The 23,114-nt window shown below is 41.0% G+C and overlaps 1 protein-coding gene across 2 annotated transcripts in view; it reads left to right on the top strand.

The window, feature by feature from the left end:
* The window catches only part of SHTN1 (shootin 1), a 96,627-nt gene that overhangs the window by 23,789 nt on the left and 49,724 nt on the right, over window positions 1–23,114 (top strand). For both annotated transcript variants that reach the window (XM_044240604.1, XM_044240605.1), the window contains exons 3-8: window positions 1,207–1,267; window positions 7,843–7,937; window positions 13,530–13,698; window positions 15,805–15,902; window positions 17,946–18,027; window positions 20,977–21,071. In XM_044240604.1, the coding sequence (XP_044096539.1) occupies window positions 1,207–1,267; window positions 7,843–7,937; window positions 13,530–13,698; window positions 15,805–15,902; window positions 17,946–18,027; window positions 20,977–21,071 (600 nt within the window). The remainder of the gene's footprint in view (window positions 1–1,206; window positions 1,268–7,842; window positions 7,938–13,529; window positions 13,699–15,804; window positions 15,903–17,945; window positions 18,028–20,976; window positions 21,072–23,114) is intronic.

Genomic DNA, 23,114 nt, shown 5'->3' with positions numbered 1-23,114 from the left:
AAGTTGTGTTTTACTGGGGCGCCTGGGTGGCTCAGTCGGTTAAGCGTCTGCCTTTTGCTCAGGTCATGATCCTGGAGTCGCAGGATTGAGTCCCATGTTGGGCTCCCTGCTCTTCAGGGAGTCTGCTTCTCCTTCTGCCCTCTCCCCCTCTCCCTGGCTCATGCTCTCTCTTACTCTCTCAAATAAATAAATAAAATCTTAAAAAATATATTAAGTTGTGTTTTACTTACATGACTCTCTTGTTATAGTATTATAGTATTTTCAGAAAAATTCAGATTTTAATTACTGCCTTTATAGTTAAAAATCATTTCTTAAAGTCATAGACATTTTTGATGAAAATCTTTCTAAAATGTTTTATACTTAACCTGCTTTGTGAAATTCATAGTAAGTTGAATCAGTCCTCATAATGAACATGAAGTTTTTATAAAATTCATTCATACCTCGAGGGCATTTTAAAATATTGGATACTTGCTTCTGTACCAGATACCCAGAAAGGTCCTCATGCTTTAGTAGTTATTTTTGCCTTTTATGGTATTCCCTCCTCCTAGTTTTCAGTGAGTCCTCCTTCCTTTTAAAACTCAAAAGTAGTTTATGGTAATAATATATGCTTATTGTGGAATATTTTATCTTTTCTCATTTTAATTTGCCACCTTCTCTTTGGAATTCTAAGGATAGGAGGGTATTTTCCCCTTAACTGAGGATTTCAAGGGGTGCACGACAGCAGTTTCTCTTCAAGTCGGGGTCACTTCTGGCTGTGCACCAGTGTTCTGGATCGTTTTGGGGAGTTCGCCGCTACCCGGTTTCAGGGAATCTGACCTGCGGGTGCATGGGGTGTTCACTGTATTACCGAAATGCCTACTTACTGAAAACACTGGGAGGAGGGAAGACCATAAAAGGCAAAAAGAGGCACATATATTCTCTTAAAGAATGAGTAATTTGAATGCAAGGATGTTAAATTGGTCTGTTCCTGAGGAGATAATGAGCAGTGAGATGACTCATTGTCTTGGAAGGTCCAAGGCAAGTGGCCAGATACAGGTGGTGCAAGGCCATGCCGGTTGAGTAGCCTAAGTACCATGTGACAGTTAATGCTTTTTAAGGATTTTTAATTTTTGTTTTCATAAAACTGCTACTGTTGATAGGTTTGCTCTTTCTTGCCTTCGCAAACTTGTGAAACAAATTTAACATTTGTGTCTCGTCTCCTTTCAGTGTGACAAAATTAGGCAAGAACGAGATGAAGCTGTTAAAAAACTGGAGGAACTTCAGAAAAGTATGTAAGCGTTTCATTGGAATTACTGTAACGCACATAACTATGTTTGGGAATTATGTGGGCAGACACGTCCCCTATGTTTAGTTGCTGCTGCATTGGGCTTCCAAGAAAGCAAGAATTGTCTTCCTATTTGCTGCCCCCTCCCCCCACCAAAAATGTCCTGGCATTACTGTGATTTTCAAACAAATGGAATGAATATTATTGTTTCAATAGTATGTTATTATAAAAGACAGTTTGCACTTGTTATAAAAAAACTTTACTATGCAGAACAGTTAAAGAAGAACTAAAATTACTTGTTATCTTGATTCTTTGAGAAAAGGCAGTGTTAATATTCTATAGTCTTTCTTTCTTGGTCTTTTATCTGTGGGCAGTATTTATGTCCACAAAAAATAAAGTCACGCTTTTCATTCATTTTTACAACCTGCTTTTTTCAGGGAGTGGTGTATTGTGGTCATCTTTGCATGTCAGTAGAGATGTATTTTTTTTTTCTGTATTCTCTTACATGATAGTACTCTAATTTATTTGAACATTCTTTCAGTGATGGATTATTTCTGAGTTTTAGATATTCTAAGTAATGTCAAGTATAAGAGTATTCTTATACATCTTCACAGTGGTCTGATTTGTTTCTTACATTAATTCATAGAAAAGGAATTGTAGTTCACAGAACTATCACATTTTTAAGAGTCATAATGTTTGTAATGGCCTTCTCACCAAGGAACGTTGTATTCCCACAAAAGCTGTAATAATGTGCTAAATGTTTGCTATGGTATTCTTGTATGCCATGCCAATCTGTCATGACCTCATCCACTAAGACAGAATGTATCTGATCATACTCAGAAGGATCAGAAGGAAATAGGTCATGGGAAAAGGACTAGACTCTAGCAGGAAAAGTTGCCCTTCCCCTTGGAAGCAGGGTCTTTCTCCGTCTTTCTGCAGATGCTGTGTTAGGCTGTTTGATTATATCATAAAGTGTTGACTTGGTAACTATACAACAGAACATTTTATTCTTGTCGAAGATTAAACAGGTATGAAAATGGAGCATTATAGTTCATTTCAGTACCCAGTTTATTTCAAGTGTCTGGCTTTAAAAAAGTCTCGGGAATATTGTTGTTGGTACTTTTCTTTGGAGGCCAATATGCTATGACAGAAATATCTCTTACTTGTGAATATACAAACTGTGATTGTGTAGAACTTTCTTGTTCCCTAAGGCGGGATTAATTTGATACTCTTCCACTTTTGCTGACACTGGGTCTCACTGAAAGAATTATACCATTTACATTGTTACCGATTCATGTTCTCAAATTAATTATTGATAGTGGATTGGAATGCTGTGTGTAGTAAGAATAGTTCAAGGTTTTATGTTTGGACTTAACATTAAATGCTTTGGTCAGGCAGGCAGTAGGCATTTTGCCTCTTGTGTTCTGCAGAAATGGAAGGAGCTTCTCCCCAAATCAACCTACCTTTAGAGTAATGTATAAACGTTCCTCTCCCACTTCCTTTTCCCCTTTCTTTGTCTTTTCCTCTAAATATCTTCGACAGTTTTAAAAATTCACATTTTTCCTTATGAGCAACTCAGAGCCTAAAAGAATCAGCTGAAAGGTTAGTACAATGATCTTTATTGTTGTATGCGTTGAATTTTTGACTTTCCTAAGTCTGCTTCATTAATTTAAAGTTTGGATGGCAGGAGAACAGAATGCCGACTCTTTTCTCTGACTCAAAAGAACAGAAAGTGGGGACGATGAACATTCTAAATACTTGTTAAAACATTCTGTCTGGGGTACATGGTTGATGACTTCTGAACAGGGAGCAGGATTTCGGATTTGGAAGGGAGCACAGCGGTTACCAGCAGGAAAAAACAGCTGTGCTGTGAATCCACGTAGTCCTGAGCAATTTCTGCATTAGTAAAATTGGGATAAATGATCCTGCCTCCGAGGCTGTTCAAGGAACAAATGAGATAATTCATGGAGAAAGTGCTGAACACAGTGCCTGGCGTTAGAGTTTAAGTGCTCAGTCAACGTGCGCTGCTGCCACCGCCATCTCGTTGACTGTCGGGTCCAGAGCCCGAGCCCCTTCGGCATGAAGAGTCCATGAGCCTGCTCACCGGTTCGTTTGCAGAGCCTGGTCTTGGCGCTTGGACAGCCCTGGGGAAATATCTTCGGGTGCTAAGTTGAAATCTGCCTGCCTGTCACGTTTACCTGCGAGGCCCAGATCTCCGAGTGAGGGAAGAGCCCGTTAGGCCTAAGGGCTGTGCTCACCTCGCCGGTTGTGCTCTTCTTAGCCGGTTTCGTCCATATTTCCCGCCATTTTTGGCCTCCCTCAGCTCTGCCTGAGCCTTCCTCCTGTCTTCCTGCACAAAGAGCCCCGCTGCAGAGCAAAGATTGATGTGAATCTGTCCCTAGGAAGACAGATTCACGTGAGAGAAGAAGTCACTCAAGGCCTTTCCAGTCCTTCAGCCAGAACCTGAGAGCCTTTGCGGTGTGTGAGGACACACCCGTGTCCCCCACATGCCTGCCAGCTCTCCTCCGTGTTTGCACACGCGTGAAGACCTGTCAGACGATCTCACATCGCCGGCGAGTGGACGGTATGTTCTCCACATGAGCTGCAGAGACGTCCTGCATCTAGGCGTTGCTGAGAGTTGGCTGGATGGAGAGGAGTTTCGCTCACGTCGATCCCATGGGTGGTATCGCATTTGAATACAAGTTAGAAAGACATCTAGAAAATCAGAGTCCTCTAGAAGTTGGTTTAGCTGGGCTTTACACGTTAGGACTGTATTTTGGGATGTACGTTACTTGACTTTTTTCGGCTTCAGTGTTCTCCAATAAGAAATTGCTGTGATGTTACATACCTACCTCGTAAGACTGTCGTGAGGAATCCCGACAGAGCACATCGGGTTTAGCGCAGGCTGGACACAGAGTTGGCCCAACAGTCGGTGATAGCGGTTGTGTCCGAAGCAGTTCTGTTCTAGAGGGAACATTCTTGTAAAGGGGTGTTCCCAGACGAACATAGGCCTGATAGATTTTTCCAGTCACAAACACAAACACAAATGTGACTACGTAGCACATACCCAGCAGTATGTCAGGTGCAGGACGGTCAGACATGAGTAAAGCTGTGATGCTCGAAGTTAATAAAAGACAAAAAAAAGTCAAAAAGAGAAAGTCCCAGTTGCCCCCCATTCTGTGATGGCAAGTATGTCAGAGTGCTTTGCGATCGTGAAGAGGAAAAATAGACTTTGCTGGTTCAACTGGACGGGTGGAAACACTCATGGATGCCCTTTCAGGTTATGCTTCTGCGTTGTGAGAGTCACTAAAAACAACTCTGATTATGGAAAAGATCAAGCTTATATAAAACTAAGAAAATAATGCAGTGAAGCCCCATGGGTCCATCATCAGCTTCAACAGCTACCAGCCCGTGGCCGGTCCAGTTCATCGCTGTCCACACAGGCATTCTCACCGACCTCAGATCATTTTGAAATGAATTCAGTCATCATATCATTTAATGATAATTTTATCGTAAATAAATAGAACTATTTCAATACGTGTTTCTAAAAGGCTAGAATTCATCTTTCTTCTTTTTGAACCCTTCCTGTCATCCACATCAGAGCTACGTTAGGTGTAGTGGTCATTCCTCGTCTGGGTGTTAGGAGACAAGCCTGAATTTGGCACCATAGAGCCAGTCACTGAATGAACAAATGAAAGGTTTTTTGTTTTTTTTTTTTTAAACTTTCATCCTTTGGAAGTTGCAAATAAAATTACATATTGCAAAAACGTCTGTTTTGTGTCATGTAACCTGACTTGTAGTTTTGGAAATGAGGTCTGCTTTTTAAAGATATAAATGCCCTCTGAAACATGTTCTTTTCTTTTAAATCTAGAAAGTGAATAGGTGGGTTTCTTTGCTCCCCACTTAGCATTGAGATAATTTTTTAAACTAGAAATCAAAGCACAACTTTTGATTTCTACTGTTCTCTCTTAGAGGAAGAGAGAAAAAAAACCTATCTGATGGGGCCTGCTCTATGAGAATTGGAGAAAATTGTGGCTAGTGCTGCCTCTGTAAGTTTATCAAGTTAAGTTACAGGGCAGCTTTTTACAAAATGTTCAGAAAATAAGTGTGTGTGTGTGTGTGTGTGTGTGTGCGCATGTGTGTGTGTATTTCTTTTTGCTGGGCCTAAACCTTGCTATGTGGAATGATTTTTCCTTACTCTTCCATGAGCAAGAATGTTATTGAATAAAAAGTCAAATTCCTATGAAACATGCAGAGTGTTTATGTTTTTGTTATGATGGTGGAAATACCAGATTGTGGCAGAAGAAGTCAAGTAGTTAAGGCTAAAAATTCAGAGTAATATTTGATGTTGTAAAAATTGTATAGGTTTCTTTTCTCTTTCCTTCACATTTTTGAAGAACCTACCTTGTAAACATAGTGATAAAATGCCAAGAATATTAGGATTTTAAGGAAATAATAGAGCCTATTATTTAAACTACAATATAAAAGGCAATTATATTGATGAAGAGCTACATGGGCTTTGTGTGTGTGAATAAACTTGGCCTGTGTTCAGCTTCTATTTGTTCTTCTGGCATAAACACATATTGTGTGTGATTCCAGTTTAATGGGGACCCGTTTGTATGCCAAGCAGCTGCATTTTAGGACCTATTGCGTGATTTCATAGCTCTCTGAAAATTGGTTCTATTCAGAACAAGAGATAGAAGAGGAGAGGGGGGTGGTGTGGAAGGGGGGGCAGAGCCTCAACACACAATCATTTCTTTTCAATTGGAGCCAGAAAGGTTGATGACAACATGACCATTGTGTTATAATGATAAGACCACTAAGGCATCTGTACCTCTCATCAAGGCTTTCACACAACAGCAGATACAATTTAATTCACTGCTCTGTCAGCAGTGCTGATACCATTATGCCGTCTGTCTCCACAGTTATAATCACTGTCCTCTGAGAAATGCAGTTGAAATGATCTTGAGCAGTCAAAGAAACTCTCAATTAAGGCTGCCACTTCCAATGTGTCAGATTGTGTCTTATGCACTTGGTACAATTTTCACTTCCAATCCTGTTTATTTACAATGTCTACCAGTAATTACGCTTAACGTGTCATTTAGTGAGGGGGGCCCCTGCCAAGCCGATTGTTGGGTGCTGCTGTACCATTGAGTGGGAGTTTCTCGAAGTCAATGCCATCAGCAGCTTTTAGGCCCTGATGGGATGCAGTAGTAATGTTGATAATGCAAGTATCGTGCTCATCAAGTCATAATTAGATGCCACTCAAATGTGCCACTTGTAATAACAGTGTTGATTCATGTTTTTCTCGGTGACTGCAACTACTAATTAGTTAAGTGGTTTTTGGTTGGCCTGCATTTGCTGCAGATTATTATTACCCCTGAAAAAATGTCAAGGTTAGAGATGTTTCTGGCCATTTAGTGCTGCTTTATGAATTTGAATATTAACATAATAAGAACTTTGGACAGACTTAGGAAGTAATACATTTTTGTATTTAATTTGGAGAGAAATTTTTTTCCCCTGAGTTTAATCATAATTGCAGGTTAATTAAGCTTAAATGAAGCAAAAGTAATCTCTCTTTGTGTTATGTGAGCCCCAGTGCTTTTTGCTTAACTTCATTGGGTTTCACATTTGGGTGTACTTCATTTTTCTTTTTTAAGCCAAACACATGTCAATAAGTATACACGTCCACAGTGAGGTTTAAGATGCTGAGCATTTTCTTTTAACTAAAAATGTGGGGGAAAGGAATTGGCACTTTTCTCTCAGATGATCTTCGAAGTATAATTCAGGTTCTAAATTACTTTGTACCTTTGAATCTCAATCTGTATAAACCAGCTACTGAAAGAGCCTGAAAATTACTATTTTTCAAGCATTGGTAAAGTGTCCAGTAAAATTGCATTTTTCTTCCAATCTTCCTGACAGTCTGTGATGCAAGAAGCCTCCACGTTCATCGTCATCGAGTACATAACTGGGGTTTGCTGTACTTTTCTGCCCCGGAGTTTATTAAATCACAGTAACTACTTTGTCTCTCATAGAGAAGGCTGTTGCATGCTGACCTGAGCTAAACTGCCACCTTGTTGTTCTGGTGAAGGAGATCAAGTTAAGATTTAATTTTAAAAATTTCTTGCTAGCTGATTTTCCTTCTTAGATCCAGGTGTTTGTCTCGCTAAGAAAAGGAAATCGCGTTTGCCACTTTTCATTGAGGAGAGATTCTTTCGTCTAACTTAGTGGACGTCTCTAAGACTCTGTGTACAGCTGCATAGAATAAAGACACTTAAGGGCAGCCTAACTAGCTTTCTTAAAAATGTGTGCATTGGAAATGAAGGCTCTTCATTGCGTTCTTTTTTTCCCCCTCCACGTCCAAATATTAGCTAAGATTTAATCAGGGCGGCAGCTTCAAGACTGTTTTTTTGTTTGTTTGTTTGTTTGTTTGTTTTTTGTTTTTCCCTCCTCCATACCCGTTGAAGGCCTGGCGAGCTAAAGAAGTGAAGTATTCTGAGTCATGGGACACAATGTGTGGGCTTCTGGAATCGCTGACTAATCTCTGAATGCTGAGACTTTTTTCCCCTCATTCCTAGTTTCTCACATGGTTATAGAGGAAGTCAATTTTATGCAGAACCATCTTGAAATAGAGAAGACTTGTCGAGAGAGTGCTGAGGCTCTGGCGACAAAGGTGAGACTCTTCAAATAAGGGAATTCTACCTGTGCCTTTTAAGTTCAACTTCTTTTCTGATGAGTGGCCTCTTATCTGCTTTTGCTTGTCTAGTCCATTGCCTCTGCTCTGATGAGGAGGAGAAGTGTCGTAAAGTGCTGTAAATTATCAAAGCCCTGGAATAGGGTTATGTAAATATCTTAATGCCTAGGTTCTTTCCATTGTAAAAGGGGCATTTACATGTGTGTATTTCAGCATTGGTGCTTTCTGCCTCTAAAAAATGGCCCAGAGTCCATCTTTCAACTGGACTTTCTAAATGTCTAAGCATTGGGTGAAAACATTCACCAAGTTTAAAACGAACCTGGTGTGGCATAAAGGGGGCAATGAGTGTTTCAAGTTTGATTTAGATGAAAAAGTCAGCCTCCAGCCTTACATTTCAGGTGATTATTTGTGAAAGCAGAGTGAGGGCATGCTAAAGGTGACCTCCAGTGCTCCACTGATTGCTTCTCGCTGATGAATTTACCAAGAGTGTAATTTTCTATATTCTATCTCATCAGAAGTACATTATTATTAAAGAATGTTTTTTTATCTCTGTCTTACGTATTTTGGGTCAGATAAAATGCATCTGAACCACTTCATCAGAAAATGGATTACAGCAATTTTTAACCAAAAATCATTAGTAATGCCGGTTGTGTGCCTTTCTCTCTTCCCCATCACCTCCCTCCAAAGTATGTCTTTGGATGTCACTGAAAGTCTGCAAATCAATCAGCCAATCTGTCTATGTATCTCTCTGTTTAATTTGTGTGCATTAGCAGTGTGCTTGCTGGAGGTATTTGCTTAATTGTTTGTGTAATGACACTACATTAGAATTCATAAGATAATACAGTCAGAACCCAAGAATATAAACATGTACATGCAACTTCTCTTCTGTTATTCCTTTGAAGAATACACAGCACTATGGGCCATTGCTTTAAAAACAGTGATCGCATGGGTGCTTTCCTATCATTTCTTCAGCGCTAGCCTTCATTAAGTGTTCACTGGTCTGCAAAACTGGGTGAATCCTCTTTTTTTTTTTTAAAGATTTATTTATTTATTTGACAGACAGAGGTCACAACTAGGCAGAGAGGCAGGCAGAGACAGAGAGAGGGGGAAGCAGGCTCCCCGCCGAGCAGAGAGCCTGATGCGGGGCCCGATCCCAGGACTCTGGGATCATGACCCGAGCCAAAGGCAGAGGCGAATCCTCTTTTTCATATCCTTTATTCCTTCTTTGGGAACAGATAGAAAAATATGTCTTGGGAGCATACTAACTGCTCTGAACCTTGCAGTAGCTGAAGATAGTCCTTGGATTTTCTCTTGCTATCCATAAGTATCCCTGTTGCCAGTAGTACATTGCAAAATGAGAACACAGACTACCTCGCAGGACTGGCAGAATTAATGGAAAGCAACAGTTTGGGGGTTTTATTCCCAGTGATATCATTTTGGGCATATGTGACTTTGGGCAAGTTACTAGTTCTGGTCTCTGGACTGCTGTGTCTCCTCTCAAATGACAGGATGGACTAGAGTTAGGACGGCAGGGAGAATGGGACAGACTTCCCTTTTTCATGATGTACTCCACTCACAGGTCTGTACAGACCCTTTTAAAAAAATGATTTGAGCCCCCCCCCCTTTTTTTTAACAGGTGACTTTGAGCAAGAGAATGAACCTCTCTGGGGTTCTACAGTTGCCTTGTCCCAAGTGTCAGGGTGGACCAGCATTGATTTCTTAAGAATATCCTAGACCCACTGATGCTGGGAATGTGCCCCAGGCCAGGTGTGTGCTGAGAACGCTGCCAGGGGACTGTTGTCTTCGTCCGTCCCTGTTTATGAACCACTGTATTACTAATCTCAAAGATCAGTTTTATAATTTAGTCTTGACAAGAGGATCCTTCACTTACACGTTTTGTCCTCTTCATGAAGTCTTTCAAAGTGGCCATACGGTTTCTTTCTGAGGCTAAAATGTGGCCTTGTAGGACTTGGAATAAAAATAGGTCAGAAAGCCTTTAGATGTGTTCATTGGATCTGGAAGATACTACAGCTTTGAATGCAAAGTCTGGAAGCTTCATTATATGCATGATCAATAAGTAGCACATCCTGGGGCGCCCTGGGTGGCTCAGTGGGTTAAAGCCTCTGCCTTCGGCTCAGGTCATGATCTCAGGGTCCTGGGATCGAGCCCCGCATTGGAATCTCTGCTCAGCAGGGAGCCTGCTTCCCTCTCTCTCTCTGCCTGCTTCTCTGCCTACTTGTGATCTCTCTCTGTGAAATAAAATCTTAAAAAAAAAAAAAAAAAAGTAGCACATCCTGATTTAGGTATCCCAATTGTCATTTTTGAAAGTAGACTCCATTTTTAAAGCAACAAAGTTTCTGTAAATTTCTTCTTATTTTTCTAAATCTTTGCTCTCAAATTAATGACAAATGGGATGTTCTTAAGATGCAATTTGCATAATTTTCTTAAAAGCAAGGGTGGATGCTTCGGTAAAATGTGTAGGTTAAACCAATAAATGTAGACCAATTATTTAAACCATATGGTCCAAATCTGCTTAACTTGCTTACTTTGTATCTTTAAATATTCATTAAGCTGCACCCAATATAAAAACTATTTAAATTTGAACGTAATAGAAGATTCTGCTACTATAGGTTTATAAAAGATTTATTTTTGCTTTGTGACTTAGAATCATTCCAAAAGACAGTATGCTGTTAACATATAACTTGATGAATAATAACCTCAGTGAAACTACTTTGCCAAAATTTGTGAATTCAGAGTTTTCAAAAATATCCAGTTAGTATGGTCATGAAATCTTTATGTACATAAATCTTATGTTTCTTCCTTCAGAATGTGAGAATGATGTTCCAGAGAAATTTCCTTGTGGCTTTTTTTTTTTTTTTTTTAACGAGTAGGCTCCACACCCATCATGGGGCTTAAACTCATGACCCTGAGATCAAGAGTCACATGCTCTACCAAATGAGCCTGCCAGGTGCCCGGTGTGGGGCTTTTTTCTTGAGTTAGTAACTTCGTTGAAGAGAGTAGTTGTATTATAGCCATATAGTGCTGGCAGATTCTGATTCCTGGCTTGATAGAAAGAGGCATTAAACTCTTGAGGGTAGAACAATTAATGAACAAGTTATTAAGTATTATTGTGACAGTAGCCCAGGACTGAGCCTGTTAAACACCAGATAACAAAAATTAGTGTTTTTGTGCTTTCATGAGGATCCTGGAAGAAGAGAAAATTGCACAGATGTATATGTTGGTTGAAAAAAACTAGCTGATAAAAGTATTCCCAAAGAAAAATCAGACACACACCCCGAACACCTTTTGTTCCTATCAGGAGCAGACACTGGCTTGTCCTACATGTCCGTCACCGTATGAAGTGCTTCCTGTGTAATGTCTCACTCAGTGCGCATGTTATGGGGCAGAGGCTATTTTTACCCTTAGTCCGTGGAGGAGGAGCCCACTGCTGTGAAAGGTGAAGTTATTCTAGGAGCAGAGACGTTGGATTATAGAGCAGGATTCTTGCCTCTGGTTTTATAGAAACAGATACAGAAGCGTTGCCTTTCTCCTTGTCAAAGATTCTTCGTAGTGATGCGCAACAGAATCACCTTGGGGACCCGAGAGGGTGCTCTGCTGGGTTCCACCGCCAGAGAGTTGGGTCTGTGAGAGAGCCTGTGCACTGGGATTTTGTAAAAGCTCTCTGGAGATTCTAATGTGGCGTGTTGGAAACCATTAGTTTAAGTATTATTAGGGGACAGAATTACAAATGAAGGCTTGACTGTTTTCACTTTTTCCTTCAATTTTGATTTTTTTCCCCACCATTCAGAAAAGATGGCACCATCTGAGTATCAGGCAGGATCCTTGAGCCGCTCGTGCCCGCTGCAGCGCCTGTGGTACCAGGAACCCACAACAGGCTTTACGAGAATGTTTTATCCTAGGGGAGAGAGGCTTAGAGATCATGGGCTCCTGTCTTATCCCGGATCCTCTCATGGACTGTTGGGAGCTAGAAGCTGGAGCTGTGTGGGCTGGGCACAGGGAAGAAAGGGGCTGTGTGGGATTCCCTGAGTAGAGCTCATGAGGCTTCCCAGGGCGAAACTTTGGAAGGGTTCAGAGGTCTGGGAAACCTCTTGGGCCCACATCAGGCTACTTGGGATATAGTTAGATTCAGTGTTCTTGGGGTGAGAATCAGACCTCCCTGTTTGAAATGGTCTGGACTTTTTCCTGAGGGAAGCCCTTAAGGGCCTTGATTATGATCACAAATGAAGGACCAAAGCTGGGCCAGTACCAGCATGACTTACTCTGATGTAAAGCTGTAGTAGAGAAGGTAGTTATTAGCTTTCCAGTGAGTTGGGTTTCTGTTTCTATTTATTTCCAGTGTCAGTTATTTAATTCAGAACTTGTCTTGGTCGCCATTAGCCCTGAGTGAAAGAAGAGAGGTTGCATTTCTATATGTGCATGTGTTCATAGGAGACCTTTTATTTTTTAGTCTTCAGAAGAGAAAACATAAGAAAACCATACTTTCCTTCTATGGGCTTTGGACCACGTTGAGTCTTTGTGCTTTGCACTAACACCGGTACACACATAAACAAGGGAACCGAAGAAGACGATGGTAGTTGAGCGACTGAAACTAAAGAACAATGCATTTCTGCAAAGGGAATAACAAATACATTAATTAATTAAGATTTCTTCTCTTTGCTATGAACTATAACTCTTTTTATAGAGAGAACAGAAACATACCTTGTACTTTCTTCCACTGTCAAAAGAAAAAAAAGTAGTAATTTGTTAGTGAGAGATATTGGGGAATCCCATGGCATCCATGAGCTAGGAGCATTTTGAGAATGGACCAGAGTCCTGTGGGAGACCCATCTCCATTATTTTTCTCTGTGTGTCTCTACACACCAGCTCCGATTTGGCTTTGCTGTGGATTACCTTCCTCTGTTTCTCAGTTCAGTAGTGGATCATGTTTGCCTACAGCGTCTGTATATCTGGACACATGGACGGAAACTCATCTCTGTTCTAGCCTCCAAATTTCTAGAGGAGGGATTCGACTGACCACGCTTAGGCTCACGTGCCTGATCCCCAGACTGATTAGCTTCAGCCAAAGGGATGGGGTGTTCTCTGGGGGAACACAGTTGTTCCCAAAGGAATGCTGTGGAACAATGAAGAGGAGTAGCAGGTGTTCAGAGAAGAGGGAGGGCTGGGCTAACAAACATTTGAAGGGTGGGCACAACAGCAAAGAAAACATTTTCTTGAAATGAAGTGCCTTAATTAGGACTATTAAGGATGGAATAAGTTGAAATTTGATTAAATCTATAATGGTATCTTGTCTTAGTAATTCTTATGTCATCAGTTAGTACTAGCATTTCCCCATGCTGCTGGCTGTAATCCAGGCGTCAGGTCTTACTTTAGTTAGTTTAATACTAAAAAGTGTAAATAAAACCTTATTTCATGAATCTTCTAATTGTTAGTTCATGCTGTGGCTGTTGATGAATATGTAAGACAGAAATACACTCAATCTGTCTATTGTTTAAAAATGCAAGACATTCATTTGACTGCTGTTAAAATGACTGTTTTTATATTTTGCCTTAGCTAAATAAAGAAAATAAAACATTGAAAAGAATCAGCATGTTGTACATGGCCAAGCTAGGACCAGATGTAATCACCGAGGAGATCAACATCGATGACGAAGATGTCAGCACAGACCCAGAAGGCACCGTGGAGACCTGTGTCTCTGTACAGTGTCAGAAGCAGATCAAAGGTGGGATGCTTGCACTGGGCACATTTTGGATAATGTTTCTTAGCCCTGGGTGCCCATTGGAATCACCTGAGAACCTTAGAACTTGGGTCCTGCTTCAAAAAGTTTCAGATTTAAATGTCCCAGAGAGCAGCCTGGTTGAGAATCATGATACGATGTGATGTTGGTGCATTGTGAATTACTTTCTCATTTGCGATTAGACACTTTTGAAACTGTTGTCTTGATGGAAACAGCCAGCTTGTAAAAATTCTTAAAAATATGGACTACACATTGAGATAATTTTGTTAAGTGAAAGAAAGAATGGATAAAAATATATGTAGCCCATGCCTCCCATTTGTCTGGTTCTTTTTTGGAATCTTTGGGGAGGATTCCTCCCCAGATGGCTTAAGTCTCTGCCCTCAAAGGACTTCTCATCTGATTGAGGCACTGAGCTGTAAGCAATCTGCGGTGTTCAACTTAGGCACGGTTAGACCACTCACTGTGGTGGTCAGCGGCACGTAGAATATCACATGGAACCTCTATTAAATACACTTTAATTTTATTCTTGATTGTATATACACCTGATTATATGTTCTCCATCTGTTTATGTTACAGATGGAGAGGAGCAGTCCGGGGTTCAATGACTTTTAGGGTATTTTAGCATCAAGCGCATGCGAAAAGCAATACTTACTAGCATGTTGGGTTGGATAAAACTGCAGTTGGAAGGAGGGGGAAGGAGGTATAAAGGCAGCCATTGTTACCTGACTGTCCACCCCCCTGACCTAAGACAAAGTAATATTTGTATGGGTGGGGAGGGAGTAGTTTACAGGATTTTCTTCTGTTCATGATTCTCCCCTCGTCTTAGGTCTGGGACAGTATAGTCTCTCGTTCCTCCGTCAACGTTACCCAGCCAGTGGAGAAAGAGGTTTTGAAATAAGATCTGAGAACTCTTCCAGGCTGGCCTCCTGTAAAATCTTGATTCAATTTATAAATAACTCCAGAGAAGGTTTTTAATTAAAAGCAGTTTAAACCTGAGTAGCAAACCTGGAGGCCTTGGATATCCATTTAAGGACTGACTCTGGGCTAATATGTTATATATATATATATATATATTTATATATATATATAAATATATATATATATATTTAAAGATTTGTTTATTTGAGAGAGAGAGATGGAGAGAGAGAAAGGAGAGGCAGAGGGAGAGGGAGAGAGAGAATCCTCAAGCAGACTCCCAGCGGAATGTGGAGCCTGACTTGGTGGGATCCCAGGATGCTGCCATCACGAGCTGATCTCAGGCGAAGTCAAGAGTCGGGCGCTCCACCACTCAGCCACCCGGCCGCCCCTCTTGTGTACTTTTCTACTGTGGAGTGGTGGGAGTCACTTCCATCTACTACCAGAAGCTTTTGCACTTCATGGTTGCTAATAGTTTCGTTTTGGTAATACAGTTTTCATTAAATTCCAATAAGAAGAACTAGGAAATAAATTAAGAAACAAAGCACCAACAACTCTGGAGAGAAAATTACTAGAATTAACCCTTTTGCAAATAGGTTATATTTTGAGTCCATTCAAATAACGTTTGAGGGCTATAAATTGGCAGCAGGTCAGGATTTTTTTCTGCAAATCAAAATCTGCAAATTATCAACTGCCCCATTGTTTGTTATATTTTATTGTGACAAGAGCCCATGGCCATTTTAAAATAAAAAGGAAATTAGTAATATGCCTTAATTTGTTTTGCTGAAATCTTAAAACATTTACTTCTAAAATGCCAGATAGTTTCCTAAAATATGGGCTGATAGCATGCAAAGAAAACATGATCTGGTACATTTAATAACACAGTGAGATTGCATGGTATAAAATGATTAATAACTGTGGCTGCATACAGGGGCAAAGAAGTGAGATTTCCACCATTTTCTGCTTTATTTGAATTTTATTTGTTAAGTAACCTTGATTGTAAGCTACATATGGACTGGAATTTTCAGTTCTTTTGACAAGATTAATGTCTTTTAAGATAAGTTTAGAAGTTACTAGACTAATGTTGTACTCTTAAGTTTGCTAATTGAATTTAAATTAAAAACTAAGTTTGCTTATATTGTTTTCCTCCTCTTGTTTTTTTCTTTAAAAATGCAGAACTTCGAGATCAAATTGTATCTGTTCAGGAGGAGAAGAAGATACTAGCAATTGAATTGGAAAATCTCAAGAGCAAACTTGCAGAAGTAATTGAAGAAGTATGTATCTTGGGCCTGAAAAGCAAGACTTTTGGTGTTTTTAGGCTGTTTGGCTAAGTTAAAAACTTGCTGTTGGAAGTTGATTTCAGGCACGAGAACCATGTACCAGTTCTGACCTTCTCTTCTCCCCTCCGTTTCAAATATATGGAAAGGTGTAGAAAATAAGATCATGAACATTGATAAACTCACTACCCAGCTCAGTAAATCAGCAAAATAGCAATGAAGTATCCCCGTTGTCCCCGTATTTTACTGTGGGAGGCAGATTTGTAAGAACGCTCTCTGCAATTTAAGTCATCTGCTTTATTGCTGCTGGGAAGAAGCATTTGGCTTCGCCATCAGATGGTTTGGCTCAGTTGGGAAGTGCTGTCTTCTTATGTGACAGCAACATAAGCATCTAGATGTCAGAATGGGTTCAAAGTGGGTGCTTCAAAAATCTTTTTATTTTTCCTTTTGAATGGTCTTTAAGAACAAGAGCACATAATTGCCTTTCTGTGCATGGTGCTTCAAAGCACTGCCTTTGCAGTCATGATTTAACTGGTGTCCGTGGTTCCCAGATTCCACAGCCCAAACTTCTAGACCCATCCCTCAGGTGGCTTATGGCTAATGCTGAGGCCTTGAGGCTTCGATCCCTTCAGTAGGCAACCTTACCCAGCTACCTCAGTTTGCATACGTGTCTCACGGTTTTCCTAAGGGCCAGAATGCGAGAAAGGTTGGGAGATGGTGTCCACCAACTTCAGCCTCGCATTTACTTAGAGTTGCGGAACATGCTGAGGCATGGGAAGGATGATGCTGTTTTGGAAGTGGCATTCCTGGGGAGTGTACACCGGCTGCTAATTCAGACCAAAACCAAACACGGAGCTTACGCTAAAAGCATCCAGTTCACAGGCTCTCTGGTGTGCCGATGGATTCAGAGTCCTTTTCCAGGACCATTATCTTAGTTTCTTTCTTGTCTGAAACCATAGGAGAGAGACAGACATGTTTTGATGCACTCTCTTCCTCAATTATGATGATTTACTGGTGATCCTGTCCCCCTCCCATTTAGAGGTATTATTGGAAATCCTTTCAGAAGTTCCTTTTATTACGACTATTTCAGACATGTGAAGAGTATAAAAAACAAAATAAGGAACACCCATATGTCTACTACCTAGCTTAATATGTAGTCTTGATAACCCCAGTGTCTCTCTCCCTGACTGTATTCCCCTCACTCCATGCCCCGTTCCCCTACACAACCATTATTCTGAATTTGGCTTTTATCATTTATTTTGCTACAGTACATAGGATTTTGAGTGTTTCTAAATGATGTAAATGTACCTGCTTTTTATTTTTTTATTTTTTTTAATTTTTATTTTAAGTAGGCTCCATGCCCAGTGTGGGGGTTGAACTCACAATCCTGAGATCAGGAGTCAAATGCTCCACTGACTGAGCCAGCCAGGCACTCCTGTACCTGCTTTTTAAAATTCAGTGTAGTGCATTTGAGACTTGCACACTTTGGTACACCTAACTTCACGTTCTTTTTCTAAAATGGTCCCTTCATAGTCTCTTCCCGTTGATGTCAAAATTAACTCAGAAATATAAGTCTTTGGGGAAGATTTTTGTGTGTTTTATTTAAGCTAGAAGTCATCAAAGTTTAAAAGTATTTTTTATTTTAAAAATTCATGCATTGTTTTCCTTAAGTTAAATATCATCAGAATTTGAAATGAATATCAAAGTTGAGTATTGGATCTCTGACTACATGATTTGTCTACTTTCTGGGTGCTTTCTACTTGATTTTTGCATTAAAAATACAATCATTTACATGGGTAGGGACCAGTGCCATTTGGAATTTGTAAGAAAGTTCTCTACCAAAGGGTATATCCCAGCTTAAACAGCTACCCCCGAGGCCTTAAGAACAACTTTACTAAAAGCGCAACATGGTAAAGCCATTACTGCCTGAAATTGTAACTTCATGTTGAATGTTGAACAGCAGTCTGTGTGTCACACATCACCTTATGTCATGTTTTACAATGTCGGGTGTTTTCTTCCCTCACAATTTCACATTTTTAGGTAAATAAAGTTAAACAAGAAAAAGATGCTTTAAACTCAGAAGTTCTTGAACAGAGAAGAGTCTTAGAAAAATGCAATAGAGGTAGGTGTTTCCAGTCTTTTTTTGCAGATACCTGTGTAAATTATTTGGTTTGTATACATTTTGTGTTGTTTTGTACCTATGCCTGAAGAGTCTTGGAGCAAAAATATCCTGTCTTGGTTTTCCTGGTTTCTAGCCACGAGTCTCTCTGTTTCCAGTTATTTGATCACCCACCTTAGGGTCTTGGGACTTCTAAAAGTCCCTTCACTTGAGGAGCGTACCACCCACCTCAAACCAAAACACTGTTCTATCTACACGGATCCTGGGACCATGGCCGTATTGGCACTCCCCTCAGTATTTATGTATTTGGTAGGTGATTTTTAATCCAAGAGAGAGGATATCTACACAGATACATGTGACATGATATGAAAACATTTTAAATTATGAGAATATACAAAATGGGACAAAGCAAAAGTACAATTAAATACCGCTCTACAAGGTTCCATGCTTGCCGTGAGGTCTCGTGCAGTCCTGCCCGTGTGCAGTCAAGTCTGGCTTGGAGCTGTCTAGCGGCCAGAGTGATGAGAGATTTACGACCGTTCATATGAATCATATTAAAATGATCCTCTTGATCAGGAGAAGCAGGCTTGGTCTCGTGGTGAGAAGGAGATTTCTCCAAAGGCTACCTCTAGAGAAATCAGAATCCTTGTTGTAAAACACAGCATCAAGTCCCACGGGGGCTGTGTTTTGCGTCCTCTGGTTCAGGACAAGGGAGTGATGCCTGAGTGCAGGAAACCTTTGAACTTTCCCTGTTGTCATTGGTGGTAGTTCTCCACCTTTGGGGAACGAATTGAGATTTTTGAATAAATAAAGGATCTTGTAATTCAGTGTGGGAGATGCGGTAGATTCTTACATTTCTCAGCTCCTTCCGCATTCAGGAAGATAGAAATGGTTTTGATGTATTGTGCTAGACACAGGGGGTTCTACAAAGGTCGATCACATGGATCTTGCCTTCAGAGAGCCCTCTCCGTAGGAAGAGAGAGAGAGATGGTATAAATAAATGCATGGTGAGGACCAACCTCTTTCTTGCAGAAGCCAAGTCAGAAGGGCCAGGACTTGTGAAAACTCACTTTTCGTTATGGTGTTCCGGACTTAGAAAAGAACATCAGTTACGTTGCCCGGGGCCTTTAGATAGTCATAGTTGTCTTTGTTGCCTTCGTGAAAATTTCTTTTTTAAATAGGTTTGAAAATCATTTGGCTCTCAGGGACCTATAATTCACACCACAAACCACCTCTTACCTTGCTTCACTCGAGTAAGACTGTTCTTCTTCCCTCTGAGAAGGCAGGAGATTTACGGAGTACAGAGTTTGAAATTCTATGTCATTACACAGCAAACCAGTCCTTAGTCAGTTAGGGCTGAAGTGTCCTGGCGGAGCGTTGTGTGAAAGCAGCCATTAAGAGCGCCTTTTTAAAGATTTTATTGCTATGACTCAGCTCAGGATTGAAAGTGCCTGTGTCGAGGCAGATGGAAAGACCAGTGTGAGCTCTCCCTGTGTTGTGCCTAATTCCTAATGACGTCATCACTCCCTCAGTCCCGCCTATGTCATTATTTAACAAAACAGGCCCCAGAATGTCAAAAAGTAGCAGAGATTTCATGTTTCTTCTATTTGATATACCTTCCCTTTGAGATTCCTGTCCTTCAGTGATTCTTTAATTCAGAGCTCTGACTCTGGGCCTCAGTGGATCTAAGGCCATTTCTCTGTAAGCATGCTTAAACATGTAAATAAGCTTAAAAATAACGTATATATATATTTTTTCTTTTTATTCAGGTAATACATTTTTTTGGTGGAAAACATAGATTCAAATGGAAAAGGAAAAAAAATTTCAATCTTACAGTCCAAAGATAAGCACTTATTAAATGTCATGTATATTCTTCCAACCTTAAGACGATATCTATAAATAAATCATTGGTTAAATGTATTTATAACATTTATGGAAGCTGAAAAAATCTCAACAAAAGAAATACGTCTTTACCCGTTGATACCTTAGAAGCCCCTGAATATCGATCTCTACTTGCATCCCCTCACGTAGATTTTTATCATTGCTTTTATTTATAGTTCTACCAGGTGTGTACAGATCTCTAAGCGGCATGTTGTTTAACTTTGCATGTTTTTGAATTTTATATTCATGATATCACCTTGCATATGTCCCTGTGCATTTTTTGGTTTGCGAGGTCTCTATTTGCCCTGGTATGTTAACTTTCCCTGCTGGATAGTATGTCATTCGCTGTCTGTCACAGAATTTATGGTCTTTTCCGTGGCTGTTTGAGTTTTTTCCAGTTTTCTGCTATTCCAAGTTATGAAAATTCTTACATGCGTCTTCCGGTGCACGTGACCTCACATAACGTGCCAAATGCCAAGGTTCCTCTTCAACGTCAGCACATGATGCCAGGTTACTTTTAGGTAGATTTTCACTCCTGTGGGCAGTGTGTCTTTTCCCATCGTCCTGTGTCCTCTCCAAACTTGGTGTAAGTCTGCTTCTTGATTTTTGCCAGTTCCCTCTCTGCTGAGTCTAAGAAGGTGCCTGTGTTTTTCCTTTCCATTTCTCTGATTACCAACAAAGATGAGTATCTTTGCGCACATTCACTGACCTTTCCTGGGTCTGCCGTGGGACACCATCCGGGTCATTTCTCTGTGTCAGCAGCGACGCCAAGAGCACTCTTGGGGCTGTGCTGCTGGATGTGTTCATGATTTGTTCTCTTGGGCGAACTGGTACGTTCCTAAAAGCGGAATTCTCGAGTCAGAGGGTATGAGTATGAGTGGTTTTAGATTTTTGATTCACGTTGCCGAGCTGCTCTCAAAAACGTTTGATCTGTTCATACTTGAGTCAGCAGTGGCTGAAGGAGCCTGTGTGCCGGTACGCAGAATCTTTGCAACACTGCTTTTCATCCATGTTCCTGACAGTCTGTGTGGTCACTGGTCTCTGTGCATTTCTCTTCTTTGTCTTCCTAAGTGTCCATGCTGGCGGTAGAAGAATATGAGGAAATGCAGGTAAACCTGGAGCTGGAGAAGGACCTTCGAAAGAAGGCAGAGTCATTTGCACAAGAGGTAAGCATACACAGAGACCTCGTTTTAGATTTGTGTTTCTTAAAGAACTTTGCAGGTGACATGTCAAAATGTGTAGGGTTTTTTTTTTTTTTTAAGATTTTATTTATTTATTTGACAGAGAGAGCGAGAGAGCACAAGTAGGCAGAGCAGCAGAGAGAGGGAGAAGCAGGCTCCCCACTGAGCAAGGAATCCGATGTGGGGCTCGATCCCAGGACCCTGGTCATGACCTGAGCCCAAGGCAGATGCTTAACTGACTGAGCCACCCAGGAGCCCCAAAATATGTTTTGAATTGAAAAAGAACTTAACATTTAGAATTAAGGGAGGCCGCTATGGGGTAGTATCAAGTTCACTAAAACAGGTGTTAGAAATCTGGGTTCATATTTTGGCCATATTAGTCAGTTGCTCATTGTATGACCTAAGAGCAGCCCTTTTAGTTCCTTGGGGCTTCACTTTCACCATCTGTGAAATGGGTGATGCTATCAGCCCGACCAAGTAGATTTTGAAATCTGGTAGCACAGCTTTGCAAAAGGATTTCGTACTATAGAATGCTGTTATACGGGAAAGAAATTATATTTAGGGATACCTGCCGCTTGTCCAGCCTGAGTACAGGATTTCTGTCTTTTTCAACAGCCTTAGGAATCTAGGTTACATCTCCAAATACCATCTCAAATAACAGCATCATGGTGTTAGTATTTTTCTTTACCTGTTAGACGGTGATCTCATTACATGAGCTGATCTTTCCGCTTTCTGTGGACCATTGCTGTGGTGTGCGTCCATCATTGTAAGCTTTCACCAGAGTCCTGGTTCTCCTCTCCTGTCAGAGATAAGCTTTGAGCTTCTCATGTTCCGGCTTCCCTCTGTTGACTTGTTGTCACTGGATATTCCGCGGCCCGGGGCTGGTTTACGGGGAGATGGTGAGGCACCGGTTGGCAGAACGGTAACGGCTCATGAGGGGGCACTGGTCTGCCCGAGATTTCCATCATGTCTCAGTATTTTGAATCTGGGTGCACACCGCAGGTTGCGAGGGAAAGTAGCTATGGAAATGTAAAACATCCGTAGGTAGGAGCATCCAAGGTGCTAGAGGAAGACGAAGCGTGGGCCTGTGGGAATGACCTTTGAAAATCAGATTACGGTTTTGTGCAGGAGTCTTTCTGCACCTGAGTGTAGCTGTGCTAGCAATGAACTCTGGGAAAGGTTTAGTCCAAGATGTGATTTGAAATATTCTCATTCATTTTATTCAGAGAGCTTAATGAAAGGTGAGTAAAAATTGTGCTCTTATTACTTGGAAGAAAGAAAACAAATTGAGGCGGGTCAGAGCCCCTTGGGAAAGCTGCAGCGACAGACACAGTGGAGGGGAAGGGAGACGGGGCTCATGGGAAGACACCTCCGACGTCAAACTGAAAAGGTGGGCTTGTTTTGACCCGAATGCCAGGGTCTTACTTTGAGAGACATTTTCAGTTTTCCATCTGTTGTTCGTGGAATGACGTTAGAATACAAAGCCACTCGAAGAAGACTTGAAGGCCACACGGTAGCAGAGAAGATAGATACAAGAAGCAGGATTCTGCCACGAATCTGAAGACAGTGATTTACTCTGCCCTTCACCGGCCATGTGATCAGTGACCGTGACCTTGACACTGGCTGAGAAGCCAGAGGCGGGAGGAGGGAAGGCCAGGGTGGCCACTTGCACTCTTCCTAGGGGGAGCCTCAGTGTTTGCAGCCATGCTGGATGGTTTTATAGTATCTAGATTTTATCTGCACAACTGTGAGAAGAAAACTGTTGTTGTTTTTTTAAAGATTTTTTTTCCTTTTTTTTTTTTTTTTTTCCAAGATTTTATTTATTTATTTGACAGACAGAGATCACAAGTAGGCAGACAAGCTGGCAGATGGGCGGGGGGAGCAGGCTTCCCGCCAGGCAGAGAGCCTGATGTGGGCTTAATCCCAGGACCCCGAGATCATGACCTGAGCCAAAAGCAGAGGCTTTAACCCACTGAGCCCCTAAGATTTTTTTCCCAAGCAATCTCTACACTTAGTGTGGAGCTTGAA

The sequence above is a fragment of the Neovison vison genome, chromosome 2, assembly GCF_020171115.1.
Source record: "Neovison vison isolate M4711 chromosome 2, ASM_NN_V1, whole genome shotgun sequence".
Lineage (NCBI taxonomy): Eukaryota > Metazoa > Chordata > Mammalia > Carnivora > Mustelidae > Neogale > Neogale vison.
Note: the sequence above shows the minus strand (reverse complement) of the source record. Positions and strands in the feature narration are given on the sequence as shown.